Source organism: Arvicola amphibius, chromosome 7 (assembly GCF_903992535.2).
Source record: "Arvicola amphibius chromosome 7, mArvAmp1.2, whole genome shotgun sequence".
Classification (NCBI taxonomy): Eukaryota; Metazoa; Chordata; class Mammalia; order Rodentia; family Cricetidae; genus Arvicola; species Arvicola amphibius.
Genome location: NC_052053.1, coordinates 43,240,817 through 43,251,474, shown reverse-complemented (window position 1 = coordinate 43,251,474; position 10,658 = coordinate 43,240,817). Strand labels below are relative to the sequence as shown.

General features: G+C 46.8%; 1 protein-coding gene across 1 annotated transcript; it reads right to left on the bottom strand.

Annotated features, from left to right (window-relative positions):
- Window positions 1-4,888: 4,888 nt before the first annotated feature.
- On the bottom strand, window positions 4,889-5,785 carry LOC119818730 (protein B-Myc). Its single transcript, XM_038336497.2, has one exon. The coding sequence runs from the start codon at window positions 5,718-5,720 to the stop codon at window positions 5,130-5,132; it is 591 nt and encodes a 196-aa protein (XP_038192425.1). The 5' UTR covers window positions 5,721-5,785; the 3' UTR covers window positions 4,889-5,129.
- Window positions 5,786-10,658: the final 4,873 nt, after the last annotated feature.

Below are 10,658 nucleotides of genomic sequence, written 5' to 3'. Positions count from 1 at the left end.
CTTCCAGTTCTCCTAATGGGGACAGCAGATCCGATTCACTTGGCCCATCTTTTGTGTCCCTGATTCTCCCTCAGCTTCTTTGGACTCCAAACGGTGGCTGCCATTTGAAATGGCCTGTAGCCTGTTGGTCTCTTGAAGTCTTAACAAGCTGTTATACAAAACCTGACATTCCCCTTGCCAGCTGGCTGTGGACGTAACTCAGAAAACCTGGTTCTCTTAGCCAAGCTCCCTACGGACTCTGTGAGGGGCCAAATGAAATGTGGCTGTGTAAGGAGCCGGTTTCCTTCCCAGCCCTGGGAGTAGCTTAAGGCTAGCTGGGGACGCAGACCCTGGACATGAGGGCTTTGTTCTCCACCATCGGCCTCTGCCTTATTTCCCAAGATTCCTTAGCACCAGTCTGGAAGGACTTGGAAGTGAGGCCTGAATCTGAGCCTTCACTGGCACAGAGAGACCAGGGTTCTGGGCTCAGGGGACATCTCATTCTGACCTCTCTCTCTCTCTCTCTCTCTCTCTCTCTCTCTCTCTCTCTCTCTCTCTCTCTCTCTCTCTCTCTCTCTCTCTGCCAAAAAGAGTGGAGAGATTTGGAATTAAAGGACCCATCACATGTTCCCAGGCCTCCTTAAGCACAGGGGTGGAGGCTGAGAGAATGTACTAAGAAGGGGTTCTGGTACTGTGGGAGTGAGAAGGTTTCTGTCATGTGACGCCCCTACATGGTAGAAGTGAAGTGGTCAGGACTGAGTGGTGGTTGTGGGGAGCAGATGCCACATGGGGGGCGTACAGGCAGTAGGAAGGAAGGGATTTCACCTTTCTGTTCTCCAGGTATCGTTTCACTAAGGCCACTGTAGGAAATGGTGAGTTCCCCATAGAGAAAATCTCCCTGTAACTGTCTTGGTACTGAGCAGTGGTGACATTCAGGCTCAGGGGTGAAAGCCACTGTTTGGAAGGAACTTTGCTATCTTAAGATCCTCTATAAACAGAATGGGTAAAACACTAGGCTCTCAATGTCATTCGGGAAAATGGAGGTGTGGCCATAGATCCATAATCATCTCCATCCCATGTTGCTCAGTAACAGATGCATGGGGGATGGGTATGTAGGTAGAGGTGCAGAGGAGGATCCGTGAATGGTGAGAAAGTGATCAGTGGATGAATAGTAGATAACAAATGAGTCAGTAATGAATGGATGGGTGAGAAGAAGATGGGATGGAAGGAAAAGAAGAGTGGGTGTGTAGTCACCACATGGCAGGACTGACGGATGGATGGGTGTCGGTCACCTCTTCTGGGCTTCCCAGGTTCTTCTGCGCTCTCTCTCCTCGTTACCCTGACTCTTACCACTCACAATTTCACACACAGACAGCTTCTAATCTGCCATTTTGCACCCTAAATAATTTTTTAATGGGATAGTGGCAAGGATGAGACCCAGACACTGACAGAGACAGATAACGTCATTCATAACATTGCACTTTCCTGCCTCTAGGTAGAGCCTGTAGCAACACCACGGTCATTCCTCTCCTGTGGACAACACTCAGCTCTCTCTCTCTCTCTCTCTCTCTCTCTCTCTCTCTCTCTCTCTCTCTCTCTCTCTCTCTCGCTCGCTCTCTCTCCACCTCCCAGGCTTCCCCATCAAAGGGAAGATCCAGTTCACAAAGCATAACTTCTATGATAACCTTTAAAGGCACTGGCAGTCCTTGAGCCGTTTTTTTGTTTGTTTGGTTGGTTTGGTTTGGTTTGGGTTTTTTTTGGGTTTTTTGTTGTTGTTGTTTTGTTTTTTCTGCTGTGGGTAATTCTGGGGTCATTATCTAAATAAAGCACTCTCACCTGGATCCCCCTGCGGTGGTCTTCTGCTGAGTCATGCTGTGATGGCTAATCTCATCTGTCCACTAGTTGAGGTCTAAATCACCTAGGAGACAGGACTGTGGGCATACTCTGGGGTTGTCTTCATTAGCTAAGGAGGAGGGAAGACCCACACATTGTGGGTGATTCTGTTCACAGGGAAGGATCCTGGACCATAAAAAAGAGCCTTGGTCTGTCTATTTCTGGGCTGGGACTGCAAAGTGATAGATTGCCTTTAGGCTCCTATGTCCAGGATTCCTCACGGTGGTGGCCTGTATTCTCAGATTGTGAACCAGAAAAAAAAAATTATTCTGAAGTTGCTTTAGTCTGGTTTTTTTGTTTGTTTATTTGTTTGTTTAGTTTTGTTTTGTTTGTTTGTTTGGTTGGTTGGTTAGTTTGGGTTTTTCAAGACAGAGTTTTTCTATAGTTTTGGAGCCTAACCTGAAACTCTGTAGACCAGGTTGGTCTCGAACTCACAGAGATCTGCCTATCTCTGCCTCCCGAGTGCTGAGATTAAAGGCGTGCAGCACCACCGCCCGGTTTAGTCTGGGCTTTTTTTTTTTTTTTTTTTTCCCACAGAAACAGAAAAAGGAACTAAAATACAGGCTAAACTGACATGCTAAAAGGTGGCCCTGTGGTTTCAGAACCTCTTGCCCTGGTGCTGAAGCTTCACCAACCATTGCTGCCACCACCTGAGGCCTCTGCCAGGTGGTGAAGGCCTCAGGATACAGAGCTGCCAGAGGAGTGAGCCAGACTGGGCTATAGAAAGACAGGGGACACCTCTGTGCAACATCTCCTGAGAAGTTCAAAGATGGCTGGATAGCACCACCTGGTGCCAAGAACTGAAAGACCGTGGGGCAAGTCTTGGTGGTCAAAGCTCAGACAGTGATGAAATTCAGAGGGCCTCACGATGGTTGTTGGTGCCCACCTACCTGCCATGTCTTCAGACCCAACCTCAAGGAGATGGGGTTGCGGGGGAGGAGGGGTGGCTTTCAGAGGTGCAGACCTCATACGCAGAATTGGTGCTTTTAGAACAGGGTTCTTCCCATCCACCATGTAAGCCCACAGTGGTTCACAGCCATCTGAGTACCAGGAAGTGGACCCTCAGCAAAACCAAATCTGCCAGCTCCTTGACTTTGGCTCCCGGGCTCTGAAACTGTGGAATCAATGTCTGTTTACAGCCACGTGGACTGTGTTGTTTTGTTCTCATAGCCAAGTCCACCTCTGAGGAACGGCTTGCAGAGTGTCCTGCTGACTGCCCTTAGCCAGGGGTTCACAGGGCACAAGACCAGGAACGAAACAGACCGGAACTAATTCCCAATGGGCAACGTGGAAAAAGCTTACAAAAATGTTCAATAGCAACTACTGTGATTGTCCAACGTGGTCAAAAGCTAAACCAGAGACTTCCAGATGGATGGAGGTGAGAAGGTGACTCCATGAGCCCTGGTGAAAGAGAAGAGTCAGGATAAGGAAAGACTGTGTGTGTGTGTGTGTGTGTGTGTGTGTGTGTGTGTGTACATATATATAATAAGGAGAGAATGGGAGATGCTATTACAAAAAACAAAAACAAAAACCCCACTTTAGACATTCATAGAAGCAGGGCCAGGACAGCTGGGAATTGTGTAGAAACAAAAAGAAAAAACTCAGCAAAGGGAAGAAAGCCAAGCACAACTCCAGCACTGTGGCCCCTGTGAGGGAGGAGTCAGAGCCCCAGGCCAAGGACAGCCAGGTAGCCCTGGTGCTGGGAGCCACAGGACAAGGCCACAGCTCACACAAGCCTCAATTCCAGAGGTTGATCTTGTGGAGAACAGTCGGTTTTCTAGCTAGGTGGGTGGGCTGTGGAGAGCAGTGCCCCAGCTCTGAGGGCTATGGCCAGGAGCCATCCTGAGAGGGAACCTGATTTGTAAACCAGATCTCTCTTGGAGGCCAGGAGCAGAGAACCATCACAATTCAGGGACCCCAAGTTTAACCTCCCACACAGCTCCAGGGTGAGTTTGGGAGGCAGCTATGGAGAGGAGGTGTCTGGTATTAAGAAACCAAAGAGTCAGACTAGCAGGAAGCTGGGCCCAGGCAGTGAAGTGCTTGGGAAAAGGGTCCCCACCCTGGCTGCCTGGGGCTTACCTGATCAACTGAAACTACTCTGGAGTTTGACAGAGCTGAGCTGGGGCCAGCATGTCTATCAGTGCCTTGAGTGTGGCTCTGTGGGCTCTGAGATCCCTGACTCCAGTAGCCTACTCTGCCTCCCAGCTGCAGCCTCCAGTGTGGTGGGCTTTGAAAGTAGGTCTGTCCACCCAGACAGGTCTCAGCACCACGGCCTCTGGCTCACTCCCAGCACACTTGGATACCCTCCCTTCCCCTCAGCTGGAACTTTAGCTACTCCTGGGTAGGAGCTAAGGGAGGAAGTTCAGGAGGGTGAGGGGGGAAAGAAGGCCTGCCCAGCACTCAGACTGCAAAGCCAAGTGTGGCCAGCAGAGGTCCCTGGTACGCGAGGGAAAATACCAAAGTGACGACAGCGCCTGTGTTCATTTGTCCCATGTGGGGCCAGCACAGCCTAAATGGGAGGAGAGAGAAGAGTCCACAAGCTCAGCTGACGCCATACACCCTGTACATCCGAACACCTCCAAATTCACAGGACCCAGGAGAAGGAAACACCGACACTTTGGTGGTTTTTTCCCTTGCCTCCTGCGAGTCACCCTTTACCGTTTTCTATGCTTCAACAGTACCTTTATTTTATTTTTAAAATTATGGTCCTAGTTTTAAACCCGTTGGTCTATTTTTAAAATTTTGTTTATGCATTGGTTTCATTATTAGACTATCTTTTGTCTTTTCCTTTTTTGTTTATTTTAATTTTCCTTTTTAATCACATAAATTTCCTCTTTCTTACTTCTAGTATACTTTCAATCGTAGTATTTTCTGTAGCTTCTTGGTTTTTTATTTTTGATTTCATAACACTATTTCTTTAGCGTGGGCTCAGTATATTTTCTAATTATTTTGTTTCTCTTAAAAACAATAGAAAATAATCGACTTTTAAAAGGAAAATATACTTTTATAGTTCATATTTGAAGATCTCATACAACTGATACAATGTTTTATTGAAGTTATTTACATTTAAGGGTCCAGTAACATTGGAAAATTGATAAACTTTAAGACATTTTATTAAACAAATACAAATCTGTTAAGGGGAGTGAGGAAGGATGGCAAGCTTTAAAAAAAGGGGGGGGAGGGGGTTCTCTTACGCCCAGAATTTGAGGCAGTTAACATGGCTGAAGCTTACAGTCTAAAGACCCAGGGCTGTGCGCTCAGGTGTTGCAGGTGCAGTCTGGAGGCGTCGCAGGCTCAGTGTCCCCGGCCGGGCTCGCGCTGGCGCCTTCTTTGCGCACAGCCTGGTAGGTGTCCAGCTTGGAGACCAGTTTGGCGGAGGCCGAGAAGCCATTCCACATACAGTCCTGCAGAATGATGTTCTTCACGAAGGTCTCGTCGTCCGGGTCGCAGACGAAGCTGTGCTTCACCGCCTCTCCAGGCAGCTCGGGCACCATCTCCAGCAGGTCTGCGGGGTAGAAGCTGTCACCGTCGTGTTCCCTGGGGGAGAAAGCCGCGGCGTCCGCTTCGCTGGAAGGTGAGTAGAGGCCGGCGTGGCCCGGGGACGGGCGCGGTGTGGGCAGCAGCTCGAATTTCTTCCAGATGTCCTCGCTGGGCGCGGGCGGCTGCGGCGGCTGCTGCTGCATATCTTCTTCCTCATCGTCGCACATGAAGTATGGCTGCACCGAGTCGTAGTCCAGGTCCCGGTTGCCGTTGGCGAGGCTCACGTGTAGGGGCATGGTCTCGGCTGTGCGTTTGAGGGCCACACCAAGGCGAGCAGGGCTGCTGCGGAAACCTGGCGCGGTGCGCATCGGTCCCGAACCACTCCCCTTCCCCGGGATCACTTCCTACAATCCCGGCAATCCCTTCACCAGGCCTTGGTCTCCGTCAGGAGCACAGGGAGGAGGCGACTGCTAGTCGCCAGACGCCGCGCTCAAAGTATCGCGCCACCTTATGGAGAGAGGCTAGAGGCGCCGCGTCCTGCACACTCAGGATGTTTTCCTGCCTGCATCTGACCTACTTCCAGCAAATTCTCATTCATCCCCTGCTATTTTGTACTCCTCCACCTCTCTTAGTCCTCTTTGTTCGCCCGGTTTCTCGTCTACTTTCATGTCATCTGTAACATGTATGATTTTATGTATTTATAAAATCTGGAACCGACGAATGAGAGAAACAAAGATATTTTGTCTCTCTGACCCAAACAGCATGTCAGAGCCCTGGACCTGGAGTTACAGCACTGTGAGCCTCTCTGTATCTTCATTACAGATTGTGGGGCGCTCCTGGGGAATTGGCTCTGCATTTAGGACCTCTTGCGTACCTCCTGGATTTGGTTCCCAGCACTCACAGAGTGTTATGTAATGTCAGGCAGGCAAGGCAGCTCCTACATTGACTAAGACAGGGGGATTACCCTAAATTCAGTTTGACTGGGTTCCAGGATACCCTGGCCTACAAAGTAAGAACCTTTCTGAAACAAACGAGAAAAATCCACAGTGCAGAATTCCTAAAATCAAAAGATCTAGTTTTATTTTTCTCTTTTCTTTCCTTAACCTATACCGAATTTAACAAATTATGTAAAAGAACCCTGGTAAGACACATATGATTTCTGGTTTCTAGACAATATCTCTTACAGCAATATGAGATGTGGATTAAAGATCTGAATTAGTTACAGATGTTTCATACAGGTACAAAAGGCTTGAGGAATAAACACTTTTTGTGTGTTCGTGTTTGTGTGTGTGTGTGTGTGTGTTCACACACATATAGGTCAGAAGTCTACCTCAGGGGTTCTTCGTCAAGATGCCATCTACAATGTTAGTTTGAGACAAGTTCACTTTCTGATTGATTAGGCTAGGTTGGACATCCTCCTGCCTTCATCTCCCCAGTGCTGGGGTCATATCTCCATGACTTACTTGTTTGTTTGTTTGTTTGTTTGTTTGTTTGTTTTTAACGTGGATTCTAAAGATCAAGCCCTGGTCCTCCTACTTTCACAGCAAGCTCTTGACTGATTGGACATTCTCCCAGCCCCTTATAAAGGAAAAACACTCTAAGGGGTAGAGAGATGGCTCAGGGATTAAGAGGACTGGCTGCTCTTCCAGAGTCTGCAGACTTGATTCCCTTAGGGTGGTATAGCTCGTAACAATCTACATCCTCTTGGCCCCCACAGGCACTGCCTGAACATGGGGTACAGATATACATGAAAACAAAACACCAATATACATAAAAATAAATAATTATTTTAAAAAAGAATAAGGTATTATATATGAAATTATATATAATTAGGATGGGTATAACCCACATACACCATATAGGGTTTACTTGTGCTTTATTTTCTTTTTTTGGTTTTTTGAGATGGGGTTTCTCTGTAGCTTTGGAGCCTGTCCTGGAACTAGCTCTTGTGGAACAAGCTGGCCTCAAACTCGCAAAGATCTGCCTGCCTCTGTCTCCTGAGTGCTGGGATTAAAGGCGTGTGCCACCACCACACGGCCTCTTGTGCTTTATTTTCAAATAATTGAATTTTCTTGGAAAGTTTATTTCATTTTTTGTGTTTATTTATTTTTAATGTTTAAATGATTTTTCATATAAGGTATAGAAAGTTGATATATTTTAAAGAAAAATCCAAAAAGACAAAAAAGTAAATGGTGGCACATGACTTTAATCCCAGAACATGGGAGGCAAAGGCAGGCAGAACTCAGACTTTGAGGCCAGCCCAGTCTACAAAGCAAGTTCCAGGGCAGTCAAGGCTACACAGAGAAGCCCTGTCTCAAAAAAAAAAAAAGAAAGAAAGAAAGAAAGAAAGAAAGAAAGAAAGAAAGAAAGAAAGAAAGAAAGAGAAAAGAAAGAAAGAAAGATAGAAGGAAGGAAGGGAGAGAGGGAGGGAGGGAGGGAGGGAGGGAGGGAGAGAAGAAGGAAGGAAAGAAATAGAAAAAAAGAAAAAGAAAGAAAGAAGGAAGGAGAGAGAGGAAGAAAGAAAGAAAGAAAGAAAGAAAGAGAAAGAAAGAAAGAAAGAAAGAAAGGAAGAAAGGAAGGAAGGAAAGAAAAATAGAAAAAAAGAAAGGAAAGAAAAATAAATTGATACTAATTTAATATTTATGTTTACTGTTAATTCTTCTGGGTTTTAATTTTAATGAGGACTTATTTAAATTTTGAGAGCCTGTAATCTTGAGGATCTACTTTGAGATAGAATTAGAGAGCTATCAAGACAGGACATACAGCTAAAACTAAAGAGCAACTCTCCCTTGAGAACTGGGAATGTTCTATTCTTTCCCTGAGTGTCTCTCCTTCCACCTGTGTATATAACTTAGCTTTCAGTGTCATATACTAAATTGTGACTCCCCTTTGTGAAGGCCGTGCTCCCAAATCTGGAGTTCCTGTATTCTCTTCTTAAACTTTCTCTTTGAACCAGTCACCAACTCTGCTTTATACAGGTTCATCCTGAAATTCTTCTCTGCGTTGAAGCCATGAGCCTGTGATTGACCTGAGTCAAGGGCTCTAGAAAAGGGGCCCCTCAGGCTACCCTGGATGGCAGCTCAAAGCTGTGCGGTGCCCCCATCTCTGCCGTGACACTCTATGTGATTCTAGCCACCTGGTATGCCTTTTGTCATCTGTAGTTCTGGTCTCTCAACATTCCTCCACTCCCCCCTCCCCCACCAAAAAAAGGCAGAATTTACAACTGAGCTAGTGAAAATACCTCCAAAGAGCACTTTTCAAGAAAATACATTTACCAATACATGTTTGCTCTGCTGGTTAGGTTGAACGTATTTCCTGTAGCACTTCAGTATTCCCTATTGACATTGGGCAGAAGTAAAGCTTCAAGGAGCCTGGCACGCAGTGCTCAGATGCTAAACACCATCCACAGAACAGACAGGATTAACTGAGTAGCACCCTCCAGGTGGGAGCTGTGGTTGTCCATTCCCTTGTCAGCCTGATGGAAATCATCAGGAAAAAGAGCTGAGCACGCCTGTGGTATTGTCTTGTTTAGGTTTGCTGAGGTGAATTTAACTGTCCACTGTGGGTGGATCCATTCTCTGGGCTGGGATTCTAAGATGTATAAAAAGAAAAAAATAGGCTGAATACAAATATTTATCAACCTATGCTGTTTTAATTTTATATCACATTTTATTATTTATTTTTATTGCGTGTGTGTGTGTGTGTGTGTGTGTGTGTGTGTGTTCAGATGACACGGTCACCATGTAGAGCTCAGAGGACAACTTGCAGGAATCAAGCCTCTCCTTTCTCATGTGAAAAAGGAGGACTAAACTCAGGGTCAGGCTTGGTGACAAGCTGGTTTACCCTGAGTCTTCTGGTTGGCCCAGTCTGTGCTGCATAACTGTGGATTTGATGTGACCAGTTCCCTCTAGCTGCTGCCACCTTGGCTTCTTGACAGACTGTGGTCTGAAACTGTGAGCCAAACTCCCTCCTTCCTTAAGTCACAATGCCAGAGTATTTTAGCAGAGCACAGAAAACTAACACACTAGTCTGAAGATCCCGGACTTGGGGGCCTCTAGTTGCTTAACTGTGGCAAAGAGAAAGCACCATTGGTACCAGAAGGGTCGATCTGTGAGTGAGAAGCACACTAGATGCACCCACCCTGACCACTTGACTCAATCCCAGAAAGAACCCAGGTAAAGCTGGAAAGAGCACTGTGACCATAAAGCTGTCCCATGACCACCATATCTAGGTAATTTTTGAATTTGAGGTTATTCTGGGACCCACAGTTGAAATCCATGCATAGTGTCCCTGTCTCAATCAAAGAGAGCCTGGTATCTAGGTTATAACAAGTGCATTCCTGCATACACACAGTGGTCTAAACATAACATTTTTTTTTCTTTTTTTTTTTTTCTTTTTTTGGTTTTTCAAGACAGGGTTTCTCTGCAGCTTCTTTGGAGCCTGTCCTGGAACTAGCTCTTGTAGACCAGGCTGGCCTCGAACTCACAGAGATCCGCCTGCCTCTGCCTCCCGAGTGCTGGGATTAAAGGCGTGCGCCACCACCGCCAGGCTAAACATAACATTTTTAAAGTGTTTTTGGCTCTATCTTGCAATCTGCCCAGCCCCTAACATGTGATCAGACCACCTGAAAAAGCTCCCTCCAGATCACGAGGGGCCAAAAAAACCACAGAAAACCACAAGATGGTTGGTTGGTCAGTATGTCTTTAAAGAAAATGGGTTCCAAGTTCAAAAAAAAAAAGTGGTCCCTGCCCAAATGGAGTCCCTGGTGCTTCCCTTCCAGCAGTAGTGAAGCCCAGGAAGTCAGCAAAGGCTCAGTGCAGGGCAGCTGGCAGGAAAGGAGGCCTCTCCACTTTGTGTCCTGCTAGGATTCTGCTCACTGCTCCAGGGCACAGTCACAGCCCTGAGCTTTCACACACAGTGCCCAGGGTCACAGCTCAGTCCCAGTACTGACCCGTGGCAGGGGGCGGGGAGCTGTGATACTGTAATGGGGTTTAGGGTCAGATTGCAGTCTCTGCATTTTTTGGATTCAATTAGAAGTTTTCCTGAACTACTGATTACAAAAGAGAACAGCATCAAATTTTTGAATTTGAGGTTATTCTGGGACCCACAGTTGAAATCCATGCATAGTGTCCCTGTCTCAATCAAAGAGAGCCTGGTATGTGGGATCCAGCCTGGCCTGGCCCTACCCTCCAAGACTTCAGGACCCACCTGCACCTGCAGAGCTGCCCCTCCTTAGGAACTCCCAAGAGCTCCCAGCAAGATCTAGGTCCAGAAGGAGAGGAATTCAGAGAGAACAATCAGGCGAG

Coding starts and splice junctions, on each gene's coding strand:
- LOC119818730 (XM_038336497.2), bottom strand. CDS start 5,720: ATGCGCACCGCGCCAGGTTTCCGCAGCAGCCCTGCTCGCCTTGGTGTG.